This window comes from Crocuta crocuta, unplaced genomic scaffold (genome assembly GCF_008692635.1).
Source record: "Crocuta crocuta isolate KB4526 unplaced genomic scaffold, BGI_CrCroc_1.0 scaffold189, whole genome shotgun sequence".
NCBI lineage: Eukaryota > Metazoa > Chordata > Mammalia > Carnivora > Hyaenidae > Crocuta > Crocuta crocuta.
This window is the reverse complement of record NW_027551564.1, coordinates 3,986,772-4,014,675: the sequence shown is the minus strand read 5'-3', so window position 1 is coordinate 4,014,675 and position 27,904 is coordinate 3,986,772. Positions and strand designations below refer to the sequence as shown.

General features: G+C 41.6%; 1 protein-coding gene across 3 annotated transcripts in view; it reads left to right on the top strand.

The window, feature by feature from the left end:
- SLAIN1 (SLAIN motif family member 1) overlaps window positions 1-27,904 on the top strand; it is a 50,807-nt gene that overhangs the window by 6,622 nt on the left and 16,281 nt on the right. For 2 of the 3 annotated variants that reach the window (XM_077750069.1, XM_077750070.1), the window contains exons 2-3: window positions 23,192-23,341; window positions 25,633-25,974. In XM_077750069.1, the coding sequence (XP_077606195.1) occupies window positions 23,192-23,341; window positions 25,633-25,974 (492 nt within the window). Of the gene's footprint in view, window positions 1-21,965; window positions 22,116-23,191; window positions 23,342-25,632; window positions 25,975-27,904 lie in introns of all 3 variants that reach the window. The other variant, XM_077750068.1, reaches the window with a different exon arrangement.

Here is a 27,904-nt window from a genome sequence, read left to right as displayed (position 1 = left end):
AAGGGGGTCTTTTGTCTATGAGAGCTAATTAACAGATATAAGAAATTATGGTTTTAATTTTATATTGTAACATAAATATTAGGATTATGTAAGCATTCTATATTTTAGAACTTTCAAGTAGTTCTAAGAAAACATTTTGTTTAGACTTCATTTCTCTGTTGAGCAATCAGCATTTTCCAGTAACAAATATTACTGAGCATTTTCTTTGAGAGCAAGTTTGTTTCCCCTTAATTCAAATAGAAATTGTCAAGACAGGGACTTTGTTTTGTTGGTCACACCAGCCGAAAGCAATTGCTGTTGCTAAAATAAAAGAATTTCTGTTTATTTTTTTAATTCTTTATTTTAGAGAAAGTGAGCAGGGGAGAGAAGCAGAGGGAGAGAGAATCTTAAGCAGGCTCCATGCTCCACACAGAGCCTGCCATGGGGCCCAATCCCACGACCCTGGGATCATGATCTGAGCCGAAATCAAGAGTCGGACATTCACCGACTGAGCCACTGAGGCCGCCCTGTTTCTTTTTGAACCTATTGTCACAGTTGCTGCCATTACAATTTCAGTTTCGGTTTTGCACATTTTGAGATGGAGTGGAGTCTTTACACCCCTTTCCTTACCAGCCATATGATTCTTCCTTTTCAGTGTCCTTTGAAGTATTAGTTTGCAGCCTTGTTTTACCACTCACAAGCATGTTTGTATTAAAATAAGTTTTACTTACTGCCTTTTGTTGGGCAATGATGAGTGGTTGTACCTGCTCCCCATCCTGTCCCCTAATTTAAAAACTGTTCACTAAGACCATCCACTGCCATGACCAAGAGTGATAAGAGAGTCAGTTTTTTGAAAGGAAAGTGTTTTCCCCTTTCTACCTTTCTTTTTCTGTCTCTCTCACTTGTTAACCAGGGGGTGGTAAGTAAATGTTCTTTTCTGTTAGCCTGGGCTTTAGATTAGATGCTGCTTTCATAATAGAGAGCAAGTATGTTAGATATTTGGTTTCTATTTCTTGACACTGATGCTTCTGGGAAGAAAATTACTCAAAAATTGAAGACTAAATCCCTGTAGAACTCGTGGATGGGGGGCTGTAGTAATGAGGAGCCAGTGTGCCTATGGTGGACCTTGGTCCCCTGGTCTTACATCCCTTCCTTATTCCTTCTTGGACTCTAGGAACGTGGCCTGTACTGTTTCCTTGGTTGCAGGTTAGCGGTCTTCCCTGCTTAAGAAGTAAACTTCCCCGGGAGCACATCTGAGTGAGTGCGAGCTGGTTACGCTCAGTTTCTGCGGGTGCGTTGGGTACTGTTCTCTGATTGTGTGGTTGCCAGTGAGCTTATTTTGATTGTCCCTTCGTGAAGGACCCCTGGCTCTCTTCCTGTTGCCTGCCTTCTTCTGTCTGGTTGGGGGGCGGGGGTCGTTCTATGACCTTCACACTGCATCTGACAACCTTGTGACCTTGGATCCAGATAACAAAATATGGTAAATTGTGGGAGAATATATGGAAAGTGTTCATGGTTTGTCTTCAGGTTATAAGAGCAGGCTTATTAAAACCCTACCCTTCTGAAGAAAGTTTTGTTTTTCTGAAGAAAATGAGGAACCGAAAGGGATGTTTTGTTAAAAGGTTTATTGGGAGATAGCGCCTGCACTGAGACCCTTTTCAACATACTGCTAAAAGAAATGCTTTGTCTTCACAACTACAGTTTTGCAAATTGGTTAAACGTGTGTGTTGAAGATACAACAGGACAATAATTTTTGGTGTAAGGGGTGTGAGTGTGTGTGTGTGAGTGAGTGTGTATACATAGGTATGTATATACAGATGACTACAGGTGACTCATGTATCCAATGCTCCTAAATTCTTAAAAGGAATATTAATTGAGCAAGTCACTTAATATTTTAATTGAAAATTAAATTGAAACTTTTATTGTAGATCCCAAAACTTATTTTCCCCTTTTCCAAACTGCTCTTTTTGTGCTCAAATTTCATAATTTATAAGGTCTTCTGTATCAAGTAGTCCACATGGGGCGGGCACTTCCGCTTTCCCAGCATCCTCTACATTTACATTTAATTTGTAGAGTTGTTGTAAGACAGTAAGGATGTTTGTGAAGCAGACATAATAAAGACTTAAATATTAGGTCTCTTTCCTAATACATTTGATTAATATAAATGGCTTTTTTTGGATAAGGTACAGAAAGTAATGTTAAAAGTGAAAAAACTGGGGCACCTGGGTGGCTCAGTCAGTTGAGTGTTCAGTTCTTGGTTTCATGATCTCACAGTTCAGTTCATGGAATGGAGCCCTGGGTTGGGCTTTGCACTGACAGCTCAGAACCTGCTTGGAATTCTCTCTCTCTCTCTCTCTGCCCTTCTCTCACTCAAGCTCTCTGTGTGTGTGTCTTTCTCAAAATAAATAAATAGATATCTTTAAAAAACTTTTGCTAAATGTTACATCTTTTGCTACTTCTTAATCTGCAATCTATTGGTATAAAATTAAGAAAGCCTAGAATAATAATTTCTCTCCCCCCAAAAAAAACCACATTGTACCCTGATTTGAATATATATTCTTAGACAAAGCTCTGTATCTTGGTTGTTTTTTCTCTGTTGAAAATGGTCCTAGGAGTGTTTGTTATTTTTCATTTGGAAGTGCCTTGTTTTGTGAACATTTTTTTACTTAATTTTTAAGGTGTATGCTTTCTTTCAAGTAGTTTAAGTGTCTGGTGATAGAGGGCTGTGTCTCATTTTCCTTTCGAATTGTCAGTGCTTAATAAATTGTCAAATGTTTTAAGTTCTGAATGTGTGGGATTTTTTTATGATTTATTGAGTACATTTAAGTTTCTTACATAAGCAAAGAAACTATTTGAACATTGGTGTTATAAATGGCATCCAGGAAGCCAGTCTAAAAAGCTACATGATGGTGCTCATTAAAATGTTGGTGTTGGGGGTAGCTATTTGAGTCTCTTTTGTTCACTGCTGTAACCTTCCCAGTGCTTAGAATGGGTCCTGTCATGTTGTAAGTATTGAATGCTGGTTGTTGAGTGAATGAATATGGTAGGAGGGTTTTTGATCTGGTGTTAGACATAGTGCCCACTAGTGCCTCAGTGTTACTTAACTCTGATTAAGAGCACATCACTTGTCCCATGACTTATTTTATAATTGGAAGTTTATACCACTTAAAATCCCCTTTCCCTGTTTTGCCCAACCCCCCACCCTCCTTCCCAAGGACAACCACCAGTTCTCTGTATTTGAGTCAGCTTCTGTTTTGTTCATTTGTTTTGCCTTTTAGATTCCACCCATAAGTGAAGTCATACAGTATTGGGCTTTCTCTGTCTTATTTCACTTAACATAATACTCTCTAGGTCCGTCCATCTTGTCTCAAATGGCAAGATTTCATTCTTTTTTATTGTTGAATAATATCTCATTGTGTGTGTACACCACACCTTCTGTGTCCATCCATCAGTGGACACTTCGGTTGCTTCCGTATCTTGGCTGTTGCAGATAATGCTGCAGTGGCCATAGGGGTGCATATGTATTTTTGAATTAGTGTTCTTATTTTCTTTGGGTAACCTAGAGGTGAAATGACTGGACTGTATGGTATTTCTATTTTTTACTTCTTTGAGGAAACTCCATGACATTTTCCAGAGTGGGTGCACCAGTATTTATTCCCATCAGTAGTCACAAGGATTCCCTTTTCTCCACATCCTTGCCAACACTTGTTATGTTTTTTTTTTATACTAACCAATCTGACAGGTGTGAGGTGATCTCTCATTGTTATACTTTAGTTAAGAAAAAACAAAGTGTGTCACTTGTTCCCATGTCTTGCCTAGTAAGTGGGGACATTTCACAGATTTCACAGGGCTATTAGAAAGATTTCAGGAAATGTTGAATGTGAAATTACTTTGATAAATGTGAAGTGCTGTGTAAATATGTGGACACATTCCTGCTATGCAGTTTCTTGTTCAGAATGTGAGCCAAAACATACAGGGAACCCTCTTCGTTTGGCTACTCATACTTTATAGAAAACCATTTTTTTCTTTGGTAGGGCGTGGGTTTTTTTTTTTTTCTCTACCTATAAATAAACATATTTTGTTAGAGGTAGGATCTCAAATTGGAACGTTTTTGAGTGTAATTTAAGAATAGTAGAAAGTTAAGCAACTGCATTAGCTTTTTTTCTTATGCTTTTTCTTAGATCTATATGTGTTCCATTTCTGACCTGGTTTCCTTTATTTTTCCCCACTTTCTCCACCCTTTTAGACTGTACATAACAAACGTCCCTAGAACTTTCGTGGGTAGCATGGACTCACGTGATATCCTAAATTGAAATAAAGCTAATCTAGAGTCTGTGGTGAGTCTGTGTCATGAGGCTGGGATGTTGAATAACCAAATAATGATAAAAGAGCTTATCTAAGTAATTTGAAACGCCCACTATGTGACTCAGTTAATTTGGGGCCGGTTAATAAAAGCTTATCTTGCCTGAAGATACTTGAATATCCATAACTATTGAATCAGGACAGGTCACATTTGAGGAGTGTGGGTAGAGTTTTCACAAATAGCATAGCCCTACACAATTACTGTCTTGGGTCGTGTTTCCTTATGAGCATCTCTCATTCCCTCTGGGATTATATGCTAAGCAAATGTAAATAGATATTGCTTCTTTATTGAGTTTTCTTTCATCTTCCTATGATACTAGTTCTTATCTCCGTTGTTATGATGTAGTATCCCTCTCTAAATTTAGCCAGTGGAAAAGAAAGTTGTGGACTAATCCAGTACTCTGAAGGTGGCCTTTTGATTTGTTAAAAGCTGCACAGATTGAACTGAGGCATTGGGAAGCTTGTCAGGTGTCTATCTCCTGGAACCTGTCCAGCCTCTCCTTGCCTGGCCTGAGATACTATCTGCATCAGCTCATGTTTCCAGTCTTGAGGTGCTCTGTCAAATTGGGAACACAAAATTAAAACTTAGTCTGTGTAGTTCATTTTAGGTAAACTTTGCAAAGGAGTCCCTTTCTCATTGGGAAAATAATCTGGAATCTTACTGAAATTTGCAGAGACAGGGTCTCTTGACATTTGCTGTATATTCCTGTGTGCTAGAGATTGAAGGCACAGTGTCATGACTGTAGGCTTTCATCACGTCTTTGCTCATATGTTCGGAATAGTCCCATTGCATTTGTTTCAGTATTGGGAGTGATGTACGGTAAGTAGCAAATAAATAGGAAGTGTGCTCCTATGGATTTGCTGTTTCTATCCCATTTTATCCAGCAATGTGGATGTTTCCTTTTCCTTTCTTCTTTTTCCTTTCTTTTGTCAATTGTATGCGCTTCTCTGTGGTTTTTTGGTTTTTATTTTGTGTTTCCACCACAAGAAAGTTATTAAAATAAGCAGTAGCTTATGACCGTGCATAATGTTTGTTATAATGAATATATAACTGACATGTTATTTTCTGACCCCAAAGAGGAAAAAATAAAACAATAGGCATTCTCCCACAGTTGTTGTTTACTGCCTTCATAGGACTCTGATGACTGATGGAATTTGCTTCTATGGCAGTGAAATTTTATTTTGGTAGATGTTTCTTGGGACCTCTACAAAATAGCTGGTTTAGGCAAGAATTGCTAGACTCTTCTTTTCTGAATCACAGGGCCTTGATCAGAGAGACGATTCAGATGCTTACTCATGAAAGGAATGAACTGAGCCCTTGCTACCTGCTAGCACAGTGCTGCTTAATGGCTGCGGTGGCAAGACAGACTCAGCACCTCACCTTGGGAACGTGCAGCTGAGCATGACCGACTGCACGGAGAGCAGCTCTGGTTCTTTTCTTCTTCCTTTCCCTTAAAACAGGCCTGATGGCATTTTAGCAGGCAAGTGGGAGGGGTATGCTTTCCCAAGGATGTGACATGTTTATTGTAAGTCAGCAAGAATTGAGCCGGTAACTCTGGGGGGGTGACTGTGTATGGGGGTGTGGAAGCGCGGCCAGACCACAGCAACAGCATGTGGAAAGGTCTTGAGATAGGGTGAGACTCCAGACGTGAGAGGAAGCAGCAGACCATTGCAGTGGGAGTGTGGTGGAGAGAAATGGAGTCGGGAAAACGGGAGCCTGGTGATTCTGCAGAAAACGAGAGACATGCAGGTTTTCAGGGCACTTAAGGATTCAGGACTTTGTCTTAAGATGTGTGGGAAGCCTTTGGATAGTTTTCAACAAAGGAGTGACATGACCCTGAAGAGAAAAGTGTTGGAATGTTAACTGAATTGTCTTTTTGTTTATTTGTTTTTGTTTTTAGTTTATTTATTTTGGGAGAGGGAGAGCACATGTGTGTGCAAGTGGGGGCAGGGCAGAGAGAGGGAGAGAAAGAGAGAATCTCAAGCAGGCTCTGTACTGTCAGTGTGGAGCCCGATCCAGGGCTCAGACTCACAAACTGTGAGATCATGACCTGAGCCAAAGTTGGCTCAGCCACGTGAGCCACCCAGGCGCCCCAACATTTTACCACTTTGAGTGAAATGTGGAAACCTTTTATTTAGGTACCTTTACCTTCCCCCCTTTTAAATATCATTGATATTTATCAGATGGTATTATAATTTTTGTTTCAATCATCAAATATAATTTATACAAGCCATGAGGAAAAGGATAGTCTCTTCTTTATACACAGAATTCTGTTTTCCTCTTGTTTCATCTTCCTTCCTGGCGCCCCTGACTCCTCCTTTTACCATTTCCTTTCTGTTTGTAAAACCTTCTTTAGCCAGTACTTAAGGGTAGCTCTGCTAGCAACAAAGTCGTTGAGTTTTCCTTTGAGGATGTTTGTTTCATTCCTGACGAGTCGGGAAACCAGACTCAGAATGTGCAACTGGCAGCTGTCTCCTTGAAAGAGGCTGTGCCGCAGCTCTGGCTTCCGCTGCTCTGGCATCCGCGGTTTCAACTGAGAAATCCACTGTCGTTTGAATGAGTGTTTCTTGGTAATGTTCCTGAGTAATAGATCACTGCTCTCTGGATGCTTTCAAGATTTTTCTTTATCTTTAGTTTTCAAGAGTTTTGTATGATGTGCCTCGGCATGGATTTTTTGGGGTTTATTGTGCTTAGATTCCACTTAGTATGTTGGGCATCCCCTCGACCCCTGCACCTTGCCCCTGTTTAGTAATTTGCTAAGAGCACTCACAAGACTCAGCATATATTTGTACTCACAGCGAGGATCTATTATAGCAAAGGAATACAAATCAAAGTCAACAAGGGGCGCCTGAATGGCCCAGTCAGTTGAGTGTCCGACTTTGGCTCAGGTCATGATCTCACGGTTCGTGGGTTCAAGCCCCATGTCAGGCTCTGTGCTGAATGCTTGCTCAGAGCCTGGAGCCTGTTTGAGATTCTGTGTCTCCTTCTCTCTCTGCCCCTCCCCTGCTCATGTTCTGTGTTACTCTCTCTCTCAAAAATAAATAAATGTAAAAAAAATTTTTTCAAATCATGGTCAACAAAGGGAAAAGGCACATGGAACAAAGTCTGGAAGAAACCATGGTCTTCTCCCAGTGGAATCACACAGAAGACATAATTCCTCCTGCAGTGAGTTGTAACAACGGTAGCCTTTTGTCTACCAGCAAAGCATATCCAAGCTTAGGAGTCCACGTTATTGGGATCAGTCACATAGGTACCCTCTGCCTAGCACATACTACACCTCCAGACTCCAGAAAGAAAACAAGATAACTGAATTGTCTTGTAAGCCAGCCCTTTTTGAAATCTAGCAAGATGTGGAGGATGAAATAGTGATTTTAGAAATTTTTTGCAGTGTGTGAGTGAGCATTTTTGTTTCTGAGGGGATTCTTTAACTTAAACTTGAAAATGTTTTCTTCTGCTTCTCTCTTTCATAATCTGTATTTCTTGTGTGACTTCATGTGAGAAATGATCTTTTAAAATATTGCCAAACTCTTCATGATACTTAATTTACTTTGAAAATATAAAGCTTGGATATTCTCAATTATTTAAAATACATGGAGCTTTACACATTTATATAGTAACAGCCTTCATACATTTGAATTTTGGAGCTCTTGTAAGTTTTTATTTGTGAATTTAATTTTTTTCATCATCGCTGTGAAGTTTTATTTCAAGGAACTGTGTGTGTGTGTGTGTGTGTGTGTGTGTGTGTGTGTGTGTGTGTGTGTGTGTGTGTGTGTGTGTGTGTGTGAGAAATTCACGAGAAATTCAGTTTTGTAATCCTTGTGTGTGTATTCAAATGTTCGTGTGTACGTACATAAGCACATGCATGCTCAGTCTGACCTTCCATTCTTAACGGCATTTTTAGGTAAGTCATGTTAGACTTAAAAGGGTCTTACGCATTCGCGGGAGTTCCTGGCATACACCAGAAAGATGATGACTGCAAGTAGTTGGAAGTTTAGTCTTTGGGGTAAAACCAGATGCCTGTTCTTAAAGAAGGTAGAACATTCTCAGCATGAGAAGCAGAGAGTGATGTGACTGGGGTTGTGATGTCCACTTTAGACTTAGAAGATGGGGGGTGGGACTGTTAGATGAACTTGAGCAACATTCGAGAATTCAACACCTCCCTCCTTTGCACTGCTGGGGTCCTCAGCCACTCTGCTGCTGCATGTCTAGACACCTCACGAGAAGCTTGCTTCTGGAATAATCCAGGCATTTACGTAGTGCCTGTTGTCCATGTTTTAAGTTGGAGGCCTGTTGGGGTAATACCTTACTGGTGCAGAAGAAAGTTGTGCCAGTTACTTATTCAGATTAATATAGTCTACATTCATAAATACAGACCGGGAACCAAGTCTCATTTGCTTTTTGGGAAAACTAATAGCATGAACAAAATAAATAGATAGCTAACTTTGGTAGGAAACGAGAAACTAAAGGAATAGAGAACTTAGTGTACTTAGATTTAAGACAATACTACACCTTTAAACAACATTACTGGGCAAAGCGGCAGTCAAATCATTATTTTTAGTCATTTTTAATTTCTTGGAAATACTGGAATAGGAATGGACAGGGCTAAGAACCAAGCTGCTTATCCATAAGTAAATCTCCCCCCAAAAAGAGAAAATACGAGATCAGTTAGGGCATATGGAGGGCATATCCCAAACGTCTTATCTCTAATAGTTCTAAAAGTAGGAACAGACATTTGAGAGGAAGGAAATAAAATTTCTCTGAGCTGAAGAAAGACAACTCCCCAGCATGAACTAACATAGATGAGAAGAGACCTAAACCCTAGACATCCTGGTTAAATTTCCAGGGTTATAATCCTAAAACTGTTCTAGGGAAGAAACAGGTTATCTGCAGTGCAGTAGACGTCAGACATTTCATAAGGAATACTAGATGCTAGCTGAAAAATCAATATTGTCTTTTCAGTTTCAAGGAAAGGTATTTTCAAACTATAATGTTGTATGCAGGCAAATCATAGATTATGGAAACCAACAGAAGAGGGTTTTGCTTCTGCAAAAATTTAGAAAATTTACTGTACGCGCCCTGTTTTAATGGTGGGAGAAGTACCAGGAAGAAGATCTAGGAGGTCTAAAGAAGAGTGGCCGTGGAGACGACCTAGGAGAGCCCAGGAACAAGGAAAGGAGAAAATGGGTTGACTCTCAGGGCTTGTGACGTTTCTCCCTCAGTAGTTTGGGGCCTCGCGCCAGGCAGTTCCTTTCCCTTCCCTGGGGTCTTCTGACCGGTCCCAGCTCTCCAGTAATGATGCATCCATCAGAGCGCTGAAATGCCACTTGTGTGTGGTTTAACATCTGGTGATGACCTTAAAGCTGTCCTGATCACAGCTATGGAACAGAATGGAGATACAGTAAACCCTGACAGTGTAAAAATAGACCTGTGAGGGTAGTGGAAGAGAAGAGAGGGAGTGCGTGGGCTGAGTAGCTAACCCTTTCACTGTGGGGAGTCAGATGGCAACAAGCCGATGTTGGTTTGTCTGCTTAAAGTTACACTTACATGGATGCCTGGGTGGCTCAGTCCGTTCAGCATCCGACTCTGGATTTTGGCTCAGTTCATGACCTCATGGTTTGTGAGATGGAGCCTGCATTGATCTCTTGGGATTCTCTCAGTCCCTCCCCTGCTTGTGGGTACACACATGCTCTCAAAATAAATAAACTTTTGAAAAAAGGGGGTTACATTTACATACTAGTTATATAATTGTCCCCAACTTCTCAAGCAAAACTCCTGGAAAGTGGATCTGGGTGGGAAAGGGAAAGAGACACCTGTTTTGTATCTTTATATATATTTTAATGTTCCTCTGTGTGCAGGCATTTTAATAAACCCCTGCAGCATCTACTTTTAGGGCCAAGAAAATACTTTCTTTCCTTATCAAAATTCTTAATTTAAATGTTTACTTTACCACCTCTCAAGTCTAGTTGGGTCAGAGGACTTTTCTGCCACAGACTATTAGCACGTGCATTGTGTCTCTTACCGGAAGAAAAGTAATTTAGCCCAGGAGATGCTGAAGAGGAAGGATTATCCAAGTTCGGTTTCCAACACTCTTCTGTTCAGGAACGTACAGGGTTTTCTAGGAGCCTGCTGGGCTTGTGTTTCCTAACACACTACATGGTCAAGGGCAGGGATGTTCTTATTGGTTACCCAGTCTGTCCTTTCTGAAGAGGAAACACTTTCAGACATGAGATAATCTAGCCTATTTCTTCTGGAATTGGACTCTGTGGCATCTTCCTTAACTTCCCTCATTTTTTAAAGGTTTATTTACTTTGAGAGAGCGCGAGAGAATTCATGCACAGGAGGGGTAGAGAATCCACACTGTCAGCACAGAGCCCAATGCAGGGCTCAAACTCAACAAACTGCGAGTTCATGACCTGACCAAGATCAAGAGTTGGACACATAGCCAACTGAGCCACCGCATTATTGCCATGCGGAACTTGGAAATTCCTCTTAGCCGAATGGCCTGGCTTGCCAGGGGTGGCTGTAGTCCAAATTGAAGCAGCTGTTTAGAATCTGCATGACAATATCACATTGTGGGCAGATTACTAGGTCACTCTTTTCCCTTGTTCTTTTCAGGTTAAATTAGGACTTTCACAAAGGCTGACTCCTCACATTCTGTGGCCATTTTCCCTGTCCTCACATTTGATTAAAGCCACAGCAGTCAGGTCTAAGGGTTTTATAAAAGGGAATTTTTAATCATGCCTTTGAAGTATAATTACTATTGAAGTCAAACTTGCTCTCTAATCTCCCTGGTTAATTGGAGGTGGGAAGTCTGAGATCCATGGAGTTGCAGGGCTCACTCTGGTCTGAGAAAACACCGAACTTGGTCCGTGTGTGCTTAGAGTCGGCAGCTTCTGTTCTGACCAGTGATAAGATGGAAAGAAGTTGACAGTCCAGAGAATTTCCCCTTTCCAACCCACATTTTTCCGTTTTTAGAGCATGGTCCTGATTAGAGAAGACCCACAGAAAGATCCAGTGGTGGCCGAGAGAGAAAAGCATTCAGCCTGTGGTCTTGAGACTGGTGAAGGGCTGAGAAGTAGTAAAAGCCTAATGCTTTCATGACGACCACTAGACGCTCTAACCAGCAAGTCTTACTCTGCTGTTAAGATCTAGAAAACATTTGACCTATTAAATTCAAGACAAGAATAATTATAAAAGTCAGATCCCAGTGGAGTAAATGTTGTTAAATAATACTCCATGGTGAAATTTTATAACTCTCATTCAAAAATTAAACACTTATCTGCCAAGTCTTGCAGATATACAATCCCTTAGTTACTTTTAAATCCAATATATTATAAAACGTTTTTGGTGGTGGGGAGGGAGAGAGAGTGCATGCACACATGTACGCCCATGAGAGAGGGGCAGAGGGGCGGGGAGAGAGAGAATCTTAGGCCTCACGCTCAGTACAGAGCACAATACCGGGCTTGATCTCACAACCGGGAGATCAAGACCTATGCCAAAACCAAGAGTTGGACACTTAACTGACTGAGCCTCCCAGTCACCCCGTTAATATGTTTTAACACTTAATCCTAATGTTGAAAGTAACTTTCTTGATTAGCTCTAGATATTATTTATATGGGCACATGACCTCTTTTGCTAGCTGTTTTTGAAAGATGATATGTAAGTCATGTTTTTGTAAGTTGTTAATTTTGAGTACAACTAGAAGTTTAAATATTGAGTATTACAATGTCCTAGGACTGTATGTTGATATAAATAGAACAAACATATATGTTTAACCTATATAACAAATATGCATATATGTTTGTTATATAGGTTAAACATTTATAACAAATATGTATATATATTAACCTCTAACACAAATACATTTGTAAACATGTATATTGATATAAACAAGTAAATATACGTATACCATGTATATGGGTACATATATCATGGTTACTGTTTTGAAAATGTTACATTTGTCATCATAATTGTTGAATGAACTGGAACTGTGGGAAAGATTCAAATTAACCTGGTAGGTTTTTCTAGCTATAATTTGAAGAATGAGGGACTTGGGGGCTACAGCTAACTTATCCTGAATAAATAATCACCAGACATACCAATCAGGGAGGGACATCTACTACTTCCATAGCCCTTCTCCTTGCAGGAATACTCTGGCAAGTGCATACTAGTTGCGTGTGTCTGGGAAAGAGCATAGGGACACCTGTTGCAAAGAAGCAGCAGGGCACCCCAGCTCCTGTGTGCGCATTCATCAGGCCATGGGGAGCTGTGGAGAAGTCAATGCCACTCAAGTTCACCCAATAGAAATAGTGGATCAGATAAGCTGCAAGCCATGTGTACCCACCCCAGGGGGCTTGCTTACGTTGGGGCCAAGGCAGCAGTGCTTGCTTAATGTGAACTTAAGGCCCTTCAGAAACCTTGTATATCAGTCTGGTCAGAGTTGATGAGAGTGAACCAGTAAAATACTATCTTTACCCAGGTTTCTGAGTTCCTTTAAGTTTAGTACAGACCAGGGAGTGCATCTGTATGCAAGCATTCTTATAGGCTCTCGCCTCTAGGTGTGAACAAACATAATCTGATCACCTGGGAAATTTATACCTGAGATGATGGTTCATGAAAATAGAGTGGTGGTGTTTGGGTCAAAATGCTGCAGTCTGGATAAAACTTCCTGCCAACGTGAGGGAAAATAGAAGCATGAGAAGAGGTGGTGTCTCCTATCCATTCGCTGACCTTAGACCAGTCTGTCACTGGTGTTTGTGAAGGGCCATGCATGGAATTCCTCTAATTATTTGGCTTAGTACTGAGGCCTGCCCACCTGTTGTATGAATTGGGAATGAAAGCAGAGGATTGAAAGTTTATCTCCTTTTTTCCCCCTTTCCCTTACTTTGTAGGTCTCTGTGGTTAAAACAAAACAAAACAAAACAAAACACCATTATTGAAGAGTCAGAGACATGACCTTAGGAGCATGTGGTTTTGAAGAAACCATACTTCTTAAAATGTGGCATGTGGGACATATGTTTCCTCTGAGATAGTCTTTGGATACATAAGTGAGCACCGTTGACCTACCCTGATCAAATCATTGAAAGTTCAGGGTTTAGTACTTTGCCTCTGACTGAACTGAGGAAAGACCGAGTCCAGGAAGTTGTCTAGGTAAGATGACGCAATGTGAAAAGCAGGCTCATGTTTTTGAGAAGACATGTTAAAATGCCTGAGAATTAGGAAGAGTAAAAGAGAATATTTCTGCACTCTCCTTTCTAGCCTCTAGAACATTTCCCCTCTGGGTTTAGAGAATGATTTTGATACAACTTGCTGTAACTTTTCAGTAGTCTTTTTAAAAAAAAAGAAAAAAGAAAAGAAACCGCTTAGTGTGTGAATCCCTGCCGCAAGCTTTTGTCTGCTGCTTGCCACAGCCTGCTCCTTATCTTCCCACAAACACACCTACATGGGGAACCCCGCGAAGCTGAGATGCTACAAGATTTGCTCCATTTGAGAACTAGCATGTGGCTGGATGGAGACTGGAATTCTGGCATCTGGATTCTTAGTCCAGGGTCCTTTTAATCTTTTGTTGATCTTTATTATAATATGTTACAAAAAACTGCAGTAAAGAAGTACCTTTTTGGCCATCATCGTTATATCACAACACCTGACATACTCTTATGATGCAGTTCTAATCCTGTGCATTCTCCAGAGTGATCATTGTTAAACTGGTATGTCTGTGAGCCCAGGGGTGGCAAATCATGGCCCTATCTGGCCTTACGCCTGTTCTTGTGTGGCCTAGGAGATAAAAATGCTGCTCACATTTTACATTGTTGGAAAAAATAAAAATTCACGACCTATAATTTTTGCGAAATTCAACTCTCAGTATATATAAATAAAGTTGTATTGGTGCATAGTCCCATTCATGCATTGGTGTGTTGCCTGTGGCTGCTATTATGCTGTCTAAGATGGCGGAATTAAGTTGCAGTAGAGACTATATGGCCAGCACAGCCTAAATTATTTCCTAGTTGGCGCTTATATAGAAAATGTTGGCCGACCCTTGTGTGAGCCTAGTGCTATGATCCCTGATTTTCACTGGCATTGAATACAGCCATCTAGCCCTTCATTTTACTCCCTTTACCAAGATCTTACCAAAGATCTCTAAAATTCCCCAGTGGCATATAGCCTGCACTCACTAAGGTAGTCAACTATCTAAACCTAAACCTCTAGGACATAAATTCCCTTTACAGAAACATAAAGAGTCTTCAAATAGTTTTTAGGCTCCCATGTTGTTACAGACCCACTTAGGCAGTTACTTTGACTTCTCCCCATGGGGGCCAGACCGTTACTGCTACACTGCTTCTTTACCCTCGCCTGTGCCTTCTGAGCATATTTATTGCCTTCTAATTTACAGGTAGCTGAGGCCACTAATGCACTCTATCTATTTTCACTAGCTTTGCCTTCCAGTTGCGTAGGAAGAAATAACTCTCCCTTTTCCAAGGCTGTTCCTTCTACCTTATCTCTCTGTCACATTCCTTCTGATCTCCTGGACTTCAGTTCAGTGCATTCCCCTTTTCTGTAGGCTCTTGTTTCCTTCACTGGTTCTGCTCTCATTCTATCAATATGTATGTTTTCCTTATCCTAAAAAACTGTCCTCCCTTGGGTTTCATGCTCTGCAAACCTACAACCCTATTTCTTCTTAAAGATTATAGCCTCATCTCTCTAGAAAGAGTTGTTTCTTCTTCCGCATCTTATATCTGCTTGACCTGTTAAGACAGGCTTCTGTTCTAGCTCCTGTGTTGAATCTTCTCTCGTCAGTGGCCCACCTGTCCAGCACAGCCAGTTGCTGTTTCTTAGTCGTCATCCCTGGGACCTCTGTGCAGCAATTCTCATAGCACTGGTGCTTCCATATTGTAGCCTGTCATTATCTATAGTGTTTTGGGCTCTGCTCATCCCTGAGCTCCTGAGTTCTCTCTGCATCCTTTCTCAGTCTCTGTTACCGAGTCTCTCTTTATCCATTTGTGAATGTTCCTGAAGTCACTTCCCTTTTCCTTATGTACATTCTTCTTGGGTGATTTTATTCATGCCTGTGGCTTCATGGCTTCAACACCTACATATTGATGTGCCCCAAATCTTTTTTTCTCTAGCTTCTTTCCTGAACTCTCTACCCCTTAGAGGGTACCAGCACATAGGCATGTCCTATAATCATCTCAAATTCAGCTCCCTTTTTCCTTTCATGTAAGCATGTTCATCTTATGTACCCTGTCTTAGTGGATGGCATCAGTGTTTCATAAACCATGTCGTTTGCTTTGGCCACCTCCTTTTCTCCACTCCCTATATTCATTGGGTCGCCAGATATCTCCTCTTTAGCTCAGATGTGGCTTATTTAACATATTTTCATCAAATGTCCTGCTGATACTTTAGTTCGATCCGTTGTGATGGCCCACCAGCTCTGCCATGAAACCTCCTAACTGGTATTCCAGTCATCACTCTCTGCCCGAATTGCCCTTCATCTATATGGCTATTTGTGCCATCTTCATACAACACATACCTGACCATGCCGTCTCCTTCTCAGTCAAAACACAAATATTAAAGCACATCCTCCTAATGACAGTGCCGTAGCCGCTGCTACCCAGCCTCCGGCCTGAGCTCTTCTCCCGCATCCCCGTGCTTCAGTCCTAACGACATTCACACTTTCCTTGAATGTGCACTGCTTTTTCCTCCTCTGTGGCTTCACAGACATTATCTCTCTCTGGAATGGGAATGGCCTTCAAGGCCATGTTAGACATAATATCTTCTGGTGAAGTCTTTGGACTCCCTTGGAAAGTTAATCACGGTCTTTACTTTGTGAGAGCACTTCATGGTGCCTTTTTTGTACTTACTGTATCATATTATATGCATATCTTACTTGCCCGCCTTCTACACTAGCTGGTCTTTTGAAATTGGAGTGGGAAGGAGAGGAGAGCAATAATCATATTTTATTCATCTCCATATCTGCAGCATCTGGTACTTTATAGTCCCATGGTGGCTGCCTGCTCAAATGAATAGAGAAATGAATTTTAAAAAGCAGGTGGGAGCATCAGGGCCAGATTTCTGAGAACGACTGTGGAGCAGGGAAATAACTGTGCTGTGTGTGTCTTTGAAAGATATTTGCGTCACTACTGGAGACTGACCTTTAATGTTTTGTTTGTTTTTTTTTTTTTTATCTCTTGGTAAATTTTGAATGAAGGAATGACTCTGGATGTGGTCTGTAAATGTTGGGTGTCTGCATCATGCTACAGCATGCCACTTTACTTTTGGCTCACAGGGTACACAGGGTCTTGCCTGTGAAGATTTAAATGCTAGTTGACCAGTTTCTCAGGGAAGATCCTGGGGTAGGGGAATGATGGAGAATATAAACTTGGGTAGTGAGAAGAGCCTATGAGCAAGGAGATACAAAATTATGACTTATTTAGAAAGCTGTTCTGTGATTTTTAATACAACAGATCTAAAATTTGCTTTTAATGAGTTTTCATCGGACTCATTAAAAGCTGAAGAAGTAAAACATTTACAGGGGCCACCTTAGCCTGATTTTCTTCATACTTCTGTGATCCTCCTGGCCATCAAAGCAATGGTCTTCGATCACGTGCTTTGCATGAGTAGGGAAGATCAGGGCTTATTTTCTAGACTCACTTCCCCCTGTATCTTAGTGTATTCAGGCTACTATGAAACAAAATCCCATAGAGGAGGTAGCTTATGAAGGGCAGCAGTTTACTGCTCACAGTTCTGGAAGCTGGATGTCTATGATCAGGGGTCAGCAGGTTCAGGCATGGGGGGCCTGCCCTCTGCCAGATTGTAGATTTCTTGTGCCCCCGCATTGCAGAAGGGGCTTGGGGCTCTTTGGAGCCTCTTTCGTAAGGCACTGCTCTAGTTCATGAGGGATCTATTCTCATGACTCAAGCTTCTCCCAAAAGCCCCACCTACCATGCCTTCATCTCTGCGGGTTAGCACCTCAGCATGAATTGGGGGAAAACATTCAGACCATGGTACCCAGGTTAGAAATGTGCCTGCACCGTTAGAAGCTACTGGAAGGAGTAAGAGCACTGCTTTCCAAGACTTCCTCACCCAACTCAGAGGCTACACTGTTGGAGGTAGATTTATAGAAATTCCACTAAGCGCTCTGTTAGCTGTTTTGTGAAGTTTCTTTGATTGTAGGACATGGTAGCATTTCAAGAATTTGAGGACGCTTTGTTGCCTTCTTGCATGGCTTCCTGCCAGCTAGTGTCCTTGGCACAGCCCTTCACTTTGACTGTGCAGCATAACATGTCAGGAACTAGCTCATCCTAGACAGGGACTCCTGTTTAATCGCGATGTGTCCATTACCTGGTCAGAGGTCCTAGCCATTAGTAATATAAAATCCCTTAGGTGGAAACCAGAGGATTCACACACACAAAGTTCAACAACTTAGCAGCTGTTAGGAAGTATGTCTTTGTTGAGCCTTTATCTATCTGGGCTAGAATGTCTACACTAGCTCTTGTCTTCAAAGATCCTGTGTATATTAAATTATAGTTAATAAGTCTAAGAAATTGGGCAGAATAATTTGGATATTAAGGTAGGAATGGTTTGAAGGAAGGAGATATTAGTGAACTCACCAAGATTTTGACCACATTGCACTTTGATTGTATACTGTGTGTCAGACATTGTGTTAGGTACTGACCTGCAACCTCTGTAGTGAGAAAAAAGTGTGAAAATGATTGTTTCTAGAGTATGTCCAAGCACTGTTTTATTTTTGAATTCATTTAGCTTCATGGAGTACTAATCTTTTGAGGATGATCACTGAGCCTCTCATTAGATCAGTTATTCTTTTTCCTTTCATGCGACTTACTGCTTTCTTAAATTTGATTTTGATTATATGCAGAGACCTACATGTTCAACAAAAATTTGAATATTTGCTATTCAAATAATGTGTTATACTTAATAATTTCCAAAAATAGCTTCAGGGGAACCTGGGTGGCTCAGTCGGTTGAGTGTCTGGATCTTGATTTTGCTTCATGTCATGATCTCCAAGTTGTGGGATCAAGCCCTGCATCAAACTCTGTGCTGACTGTGGAGCCTGCTTAAGATTCATTCTCTCTCTCTCTCCCCCCGCCCCCCATTCCTCCCTTTACCCCTCTCCCCTGCTCGTGTGCTCTTTTTCTCTTAAAAAATAACACACACAAAAACAAAAATAGCCTCAGAGATCTGTAATTTATTTTTAAACTCTGGCAACTTTGAAGATGTACCAAAAATAATCGACCATTAGACACTCAGATAATTTTTGTTTTTTGTAGAAAGATGACGGTTCAGTCCACACCTTAATACCTTATCACATTTATTTCCGTAAAAGGTGCTTGTTAGATCAGGGAGGCAACATAGGAGGTTTTGCAGTACAGGCGTGTTAGCAAGGAAGTTCAGAGACCCTAGAGGTGGGCAGGAGGGCATGGCAGAGGGGAAGCGTCCCACGAGATGAGCCGGAGTGCCTTCTAGATCCTGTGTGCCGTGAAAAGCCACCACGGTACTAGTATCCCACATTCAGAGTGGGCTCGCCAGGGACAGTGGTGGTGGTACAGGTTGTTTGAGGGGTAGATGGTCTTCATCTGGTGCGAGGTGGTGAGCATTGTTTTAAGGAAGTTGCAGTAAGACTACAGCAAGCCTGCGGGAAGGAGTGTCCGGGGAGACCATCCAGCTGAAGGCGTTTGGGAATGAAAAGCTTCAGCGTGCCCTGGTCTTTGGGCCCCGCTCTGCTATTCTAAGGCTTGAAATAGATCAAGGAGATATGTAGTCCATGCCTCGTCCAAGGTTTGAGAAGCCCTCTACTTACAGGTAGAACGTTGCGGTGGAGGGTAAGGAAACATAACTGATGTTCATAACTTTATTTCCCATTTTCTTCGTTAGCAACATCGTCTTACTCCTTTCTTGGGATCATTTCGGTCATCACTGAGCCCCTCAAATAACATCCTCATATGAAAAGTCCATTAAATTAATTGACTGAAAATGATGAAGGTGCCCTTTAGAAGGATTTTTTGTTTAACCGTGTATAGAAATGCTTCCTGAGGCACCTGGCTGGCTCAGTTGGCAGAGCATGTGACTCTTGATCTTGGAGTTGCGAGTTCAAGCCCCATGCCAGCAAGTAGAATTTTACTCACAAAAAAATAACAATAAAAAAAAAAGTTTCTTGTTACAATTCCTACAATTCTTTGGCTACGTAGCGAAGCATAAGTAGGATGTGATGGCTTCCGCTCCTTTCTCCTCTCCTCCTCTCCTCTACCACAGCCTCGAGTACTAGTCGAACATTGTTGTTTTGTTAGCTTGCCCCATGATAATTCTCCTCCCTCTTCTTAAAAGCCTCCAAGCCAAAGGACAATGCAGAGCATTCTTTCTTGCAATAGATGCTAATTGTGTTCTTAGTCGGGATCTTGCAGTCATCACCACAATCACTGTGCCATTGTGCTGGGAGGCTGGGTCACAGTAGTTATTGTGCAGGGTAATGAATGCTGTTTACTTGGGATGCGCCGTCGCCTGCATCTGTGGGTGTTCTCACCCACAGAATGGGTGAGAACACGCAGTTACTGTAATTTGCCTGGCAAGTGATCAAACATCATCTGTTAAGCAAGTTAGCAGTCACAAAGAGCTATTGATTTTTTTTTTTAAATATAGAATTTTAATGAGAAACTTTGGGTCCTAGAGACTGAAGGTGCAAGAATGGCTACCTCGTGTGTGTTGCAGATTAAGCCCTGCTTTGCAGTGTATTTGGGGATCGAGTTTATGTGTGTAGAAGTTATGACCAGGGAATGGCAGCCCCTGGAGTCTCTGCTCTGGCTGAGCTTGAGAAGAGCTCACCCTTAATTACAGGTTGGGTAGGTGAGGCAACTGCTGGCAGTCAGGAGCCACGCTCTGCTGCAGGGTCCCCTTCGGGACACTGGTGAATTCTGAGAAGTGTGATCATTGTGAACGAGGCTTCTTTGCCTCTTATCGCCTACGGGAGGAAAAGCTGTTTTGCATGTAATTGTTGGGATGGGATGGAACTTACCTCGACGACTCTTGATGAAATAAGAGGAAAGGTTTTGCTCTTTGAAACAACCTTGGTGATATTTTGCAAGGATCTTAAGAATCCCCATCTTGGAGCAGATTATTTTCTCGACTGCCCACATCCCATCTCATCGTGTCTGTCCCTTCAGCTGCACTGCCCGGTGTGAAGCCCTCCTCAGCTCATTAGTGGTGCTCATTAGGAGCGGTCTGGGGCTGCGTGTCAGGGCGGTCCTTTTCACACTTGCCACTTCAGGTTTGGTCAGGGTTCCAGCAAATACAGTCCCACTTAACTGCTTTACGTGAAGTTTAACCTCCTCTGTGTTAGCTGTTCCCTCCTGTCCTGCTTATTAGTCTATGTCTAAGTGATTGCTTTCTAGAAGAATGGATTTTTGGGGCTCCTGGGTGACTCAGTCGGTAAAGTGGGACTTCAGCTCAGGTCATGATCTCGTGGTTTGTGAGTTTGAGCCCCGCGTCCGGCTCTGGGCTGACAGCATGGAACCTGGAGCCTGCTTCGGATTCTGTGTCTCCCCCTCTCTCTACCCTTCCCCACTCATGCTGTGTGTGTCTCTCTCAAAAATAAAAGTTATTTAAAAAACAGATTTTGCCTAGCACAGTAATCTGTATCCCTTGAAGGAAGAGTATGTGATGTTTGGTGACTTACTCAAGTTTTTATGGTTCTGAGGTCTTTTGCATGATTCCAAGAACTCAGAAATAGCAGGGGTTGGCATTTTGGGCGGAGGAAAATACCTTAATTCTATCAGGTAAAGTAATGTAAGAAGAATTAGATCATTTGTCCATTGTAGATAAAATTCTTTGTTGTTCCTTATTTTAAAGTACAAGGTAATAGTATGTATATTATTTCCTACCTTTAAGTGTTATATATAATACATGTTCAATATGAAAAATTTGGAAAATATTTTTTGTTAAAAAAAAAAATCCAACAAATCACCAGTTAAATTTCAAAACCTGCCATCAAAAATAGCTGTCATTAAATTTTGTATTCTTCTGTGATTTTGTATTGTTTTTCCATAAACCTTGTTTTGGACTCAGGGCCGTTCAGAAATGGAGTAGTCCCTTTAAATTTGCCCTGCAAGCCAAGAACAGATTTCCTTAAATATTTTTTGATCAAAAAATATTTTGATCATTTTCCGATATTATATGGGTTGAATATTAACCTCAGGAAATAATATGGGACTGTGTATAGTTAATAGTAATATTCCCCACAATTTCTAAGTTTGAGCTTTTTTGGGCACTAAACATTTATATTATTACAAAACACTTAAATCCTTGTGCAGAAACAGGAAATAGAAAACGTTTCTAATGTAGAAATTCAAAAGAAGTTTTTGTTATTACACAGGCCTATTGGCTTTAATCGAGCTGAATACTAATTCTTAAATGAGGATATCAGTAGGCCCCTAATTCACAAATTGTGTTTTTACATATTTTTACTTTCGATAAATGGAAGTCATTTAAGATATCCTTATGAAAAGTTGCTTTGTCTTTTCATTATTTTTTAACCTCTTCCCTTTCTCCTCCTGACAAATCAGCATCTGCTTCCGGAAGGCTAACTGCTGCTGTTTATTTTCTGCTTCTGTGACAGCTAGCCGATGGCGGAGTCTCTTCTCTTCAAATGTCTCCCTGGCTTTTCCCTATAGTCCTGTTGCAAGACTCAGCCCTTATAGCAATGGCATTAATACTCCCAGCTTCTCTAAAACCTCAAATAAAGCAATACTAACACCTGAAAGAACAGGTAATATTTCAACTTTTTGACTAGCTGCTTGCTTTGTCATTCAGTCGCCAAAAACAGCTTAACTGTCCTCTCTTATTGAAAAGTTGAGGGTACTCTTATAATGGAGAGTGTGTGTTGCACACCTACTTGGGGTACAGAGAAGGCCAGCCTTAATTTGTGCTTGAGGCACCATGAATGTGCTCTCAAGTGTGTATGACAGGTAGTTTTCCTGGTTAGCAAAAAAACTATATGTATGTAGTTAGGTTTCCAAATGCCTCGTGTGCTTTTAAAATTAAATGCCTAACACAATTCAAGTGTTTTTATTATAACTCAGCATTATAAGCCTTCTATATGTCTTAATTTTTAAAATGTTATTTTTTCTGGTAGCTTTTTATTAAACCAGGGCTCCATGGGGGGCGGGGGGGGGAGTCATGGTAGCTTTTAATGGGATGAAGTTCTCACCGTTTCCTTACTTGTCTCAGCATTAGTGTGATTCCATTCCTACAGCTTTTCACCCTTTGGGTCCTTTCTTCCTTCGTTCTTTTACCCAAGCCGTTGCTTTTTACTTTTGTGGGTGACTGCCCACCTCCTGGGAGTACTGTACCCTCTGTGATTAAGGTTTTATAAATGCTTCTGTGTTTATGTCCGAGACTTTAACGTGTGATGTTATTCATCCATAGCACTATTTGTACCTGTTTAAAAAATGGACCAGATTTTAGTTTCATCTTAAAATTTATAATCAGTTACTACTAGTGACAAGCATATCTGATTATTAATCAAAAGTGAACATGGAACTAAGTATTCTTATATAATGTCTTTAGATATATNCAGGCTGCCCTCTTAGCAGCTTCTTTTGGTGTATAGTATAGAGTAATTTTTTTAATTGTGAAAATTGAACTTGAAAAAGTACATGTGAATCATGAACATGTGAAGGATGTGCATATTGTGTCACCATTAAATGGTGACGTGTTGGTTACTTTTTGGTGGCATTATGAAAATAGGAAAAAAAATTGCTGACTTGATACAGGAATTGCAAAGCATTATGTAGATATCAGTTCTTCAGACCAAACAATAAACCCGTTTCCTTTGTGTTTCAGGTTACACCTCCAGGGGTTCCCCCCTCAGTCCCCAGTCGTCTATAGACAGTGAGCTGAGTACTTCAGAATTGGAAGATGATTCTATCTCCATGGGCTATAAGTTGCAGGATCTCACTGATGTCCAGATCATGGCTCGTCTCCAAGAAGAAAGTACGTTCTTTTTAAAGTAGGAAACTTACTAAACTAGAGGCTTCTACTTGAAATTGAGGGGATAGGGAGGCTTAGGCATTTCTCCCCAGGTAATGGGTAAACATTAGATTCTTCTTCTCATGCCTTCCCTACCTTGTAGATGGGCCAGCTAATGCCTCTCAGGCTCTCATGGGCATCGGAAGGTATTAGGACATACTCTGGTCAAAATACATGAATGTAAAGACATTACTGGTGCAGTTACTGTGGAAACCATTTGTCGGTTTCTTAACAAACATGCCATTTCCATAGACCCCAGAAAGTTGCAGTCCTGGGCAGCTGTCCCTAAGCAGTGGAAATCTGTGTTCACACCGAACCTTATACATGAATGTTTATAACAGCCCCAAACTGGAATGGGCTCGGATGTCCTTCAAAAGGTGAATAGTCAGTCAGGTTGCAGAGCCCCCAAACCAGGGGGCACCACTCAGCAGTAGGAGGGAGCGGAGTGGTGGTGCAGGCAGCATCTTGGATGAATCTCCCAAGATTTCTGTTGAGTAAAAAGATGATTTCATTCTGTGTAATTCCATTCATATAACATTTTGAAGTGAGAAAATTTTATAAACGGAGGACAGATTAGTGAATGATGAATGTTAGAGACAGGGTGTGGGATCTCAGGAAGGATAGAGGCGTGGTTATAAAAGGGCAACATGAGGGATTTTTGTGTTTTGTGGATTTTTGGAACTCTTTAGTATTTTGACCCCAGTGGGAAATATTTGATCATACAGGTGGTAAAATTGTATAGGACTTAATACTTCCATATACACAAGTAAACTGAAAATATCAGAATAAGTTGGGTTTGTATCACAATATCTTGGTTGTCATTATTTTATAATTTTGCAAAGTGCTACCATTGAGGGACATTGGGAAAAGTGCACAAGGGATCTCTCGGTATTCTTTCTTAGAACTGTGTGTGAGTCTATAGTTTATCTTCATACAAGCTCAATTAAAATGCACTGATAAACTGCTCAGGATAAATAATCACAGAAGAGAAGACCATTGGCGATGGGACACTTTATCACTGGTTCTGCAGAAAAGTTAACAAATAGTCCAGGAGTGAACTACTGCAAGGCTATTAAAGGCACAGTAAGATGCAGATCACAGGGGCACCTGGGTGGCTCAGTGGGTTGGGTGTCCAACTTCAGCTCAGGTCATAATCTCGCGGTCCATGGGTTCGAGCCCTGTGTCAGGCTCTGTGCTGACAGGTCAGAGCCTGGAGCCTGTTTCAGATTCTGTGTCTCCCTTTCTCTCTCTGCCCCTTCCCAGCTCGTGCTCTGTCTCTCTGTCTCAAAAATAAATAAATACGTTAAAAAAAATTTTTTTTAAATGTAGATTGCAGAACTGGGCTAGGCTTGCTTTGGAGTTTTATCTTTTCAGGTCAACATAGGTAGAAATAGCCAAGTATCGTTTCATTCAAGCACAACAACTTCCTGCTTTCAGAATTAGTCAAGGCTACTATGAGAAACATGGTAGTGCTTATGGAGAGTTTAATAGGATCCATTCAGAGGGGGAAAGTGATTGTTTTATGTTATCATTCGGGAATGGTAAAATAACAGTCTCGCTTTCTGAAAACATGTGACTAGACAATGTCAGTTTCAGAAGCTAGTCAGGGAGAGACTACTTTAAAAAACTGTGGTATTGGTGATGAGAGGAGATGAATAACTAGAAACTTCCAGTTTGACTATTTTTAGGTGGTTTTCATTTAGGATAACCCAAAACTATTGAAGTATTGAAGTGTCTGTGTGCTTTGAAAAAGATAATATTAGTAACAAATAGAACAGAGAGGTGACCTTGTTAGAAAATATTTGTACCCCATGTTTTGAACTTCACTTTGACTTTGAAAGCTGGGGTGGGGAGCAGGAGGAGATCCCCCTGGGCAGAGAGATAGGATTATTGTAATTGTCTAATTTATAATATACTATTCATAATGATGATGAATAGCTTTTCCTGAGTCTCTCTCCAGATTTCATACGGTATCATTTGGGGAAATTGACAGACACTGATTGATGAACTGTAGCAGTGTATTTCTTCTTAATTGGAATTGGGGCAGTTTTTTTGCAGAACAGGATAGTCTAATCTTTGACATCTGATTGGTAGGTAAATGTATCTGTTTTCTTAGGGCTTAACAAACTATGAACAAGATAATGGGTCTTCATTTGAATTATTTGGCACAAATTTTCTTCTGTACTTAATTGCAACTTAATTTTTGTTGGATTGAAATGTCTCATAAGGTAATACTATTTCTTATTCTGTCACAGGCCTCAGGCAAGATTACGCGTCCACTTCAGCATCTGTGTCCAGACATAGTTCCAGTGTGTCATTGAGTTCAGGAAAAAAAGGGACATGTAGTGATCAAGAATATGATCGATTCAGTCTGGAGGACGAGGAAGAATTTGATCATTTGCCACCACCTCAGCCTCGTCTTCCAAGGTGTTCACCTTTCCAAAGAGGAATTCCCCATTCACAGACTTTCTCCAGCATTCGGGAATGTAGGAGGAGCCCCAGTTCCCAGTATTTTCCTTCAAATAATTATCAGCAGCAACAGTATTATTCACCTCAAGCCCAAACTCCAGATCAGCAACCAAATAGGACCAATGGAGGTAGGTTAATATGCGTCCTTTGGTGTTTAATATACTTTGAGCTTTCATATATGCCCAAGAAATGGTTTTAAGGTCAATATAAATGATTGGTAAAAGTTTCCCAGCTTTATTAAGTATGTGTCCAAGAACTTAGCAGTTTGGTCTGAGTTTAAATGTAAAATTGACCAGTTTCTGGTTATGTGTCCCAGATTGGCGGATTTATAGCTTCAAGAAAACCACCGCGATGTGGCCGGCACAGAAGGAGTCGTCCACGTGGGGCATCTTTACATGGGTGCTAGTTCAGGGGCAAGACGGGCAGGTGGTGCCGGCCGAGTTCACAGTGGAGCCCGTCGCACTGAGCCGTGTCTCCTCTCCTCTCCCACCTCCTCAGTCTCGCACCGCCTGCTCCTGGCGTGCGGTGATGCTCGGGGAGCACCAAGGGGGATGCTTGCACACGTCCAGGTTTAGGGCATGTTGGGTGTGTCTTTCCCTGTGACACATCCAGAAGGAAGAGCTGTGTACCAGGCGGGGTACGGAGGCTGAGGCTTGGTGTGGTAACAGGAAGTTGATCCGCCCCAGCATCATTGTCAACATGGTGGGTCATTCTCGTGTATTTTTCCCTTTCTCCGTCTTCACCGTGTTTCTTCCCCCATCCAGGAGATACAGTCCTTGACCTCCAACAGACTAAGGGGAAAACAGCCATGTCATGTTCTAAGCCTGCTGTGATTTTGTACCAATGACCAGTCAGACTTCACACACAAATCCTGTATAATAATGGGAAATAAACCATGTTTATCATCACAGCTCTTCTGTTCCTACATAGCACCATTCCTGTAAGCTAGGCCCAGGACTGAGGGAGCAGCTTATTTAAAAGGACTGCAGGGCCCAATACGAATTGTATTCGTGATCGCCCATTATCATGTTTTTGGTTTCTACCTTTCCTTCTTCTGCACTTGTATCATTCATGCTGACTGAGAGATCACTGGAAAATATTGAACATTGTAGTCATTAATTTCTCTTTTAGTACTTCTAGATTTCAAATTTAAAAGAAAAAAGTGGCAGCTAAGCAATGTCATAGTAACTAAAGCTCATAATGTCTGAAAAGCCGTGTACTCCATGTGCGTGATGAAAGTCTGCCTCATGGTAAAATTGAAGAGAAGGACGCTTAGAGTCGTTGCTCTGACGGTGGTCGGGTGCGTCACAACATCAGACCCCAGGTGCCCAGCAGCTGCTGGCTCTGCCGCGAGCGCGGGGTTGCCGGCGGCTTGTCTCCTGGCCTTAGGGAAGGGCTGCCTTGCACGGAGCGCCGCGGCCTGCATGTGGGGCCGAGGGTCAGGCTCCCCGAACCTGCACGTGACGACTCCTGGAAGGAGAGCAGAGACGTCCCACAGCTCAGCGTCCAGCTGCGGCAGTTTTATTCTTCCTAAAAGGCCTGGTCTCCCCGTACAAAGGGAAATTGAATACGACCGCAGGTTTCTGGACCGGACTTGAGGCTGATGAACTCAGCGGTTGAGAGAGCAGACTCTGGGGTCCACTTGTCCTGCCCCTTCCGTCTTCCACAGGTCTCTCGGGTCCATAAACGTTGTTTTCTTTGTCTATAAAATGTGGAAGAACAATACCTCTTTCTTGGAAAACTTAGGTATAATTTCACATCATGGCATCTGGTACACACTCTCCCAACCTAAGGAAGAAGTGAAATAATGATCCTTGCATTGCCTGAAGGAGAAGTGCTGACAAAGTGACTAACGAGTGTCTGTCTCCCTTCCCATCCGCTTTTTAAAAAAATAGGACTCAGGGGCGCCTGGATGGCTTAGTCGGTTAAGCGTCCGACTTTCGCTTAGGTCATGATCTCGCAGTTCGTGGGTTCGAGCCCCGCGTCGGGCTCTGTGCTGACTGCCAGCTCAGAGCCTGGAGCCTGTTTCAGTCTGTGACTCCCTCTCTCTCTGACCCT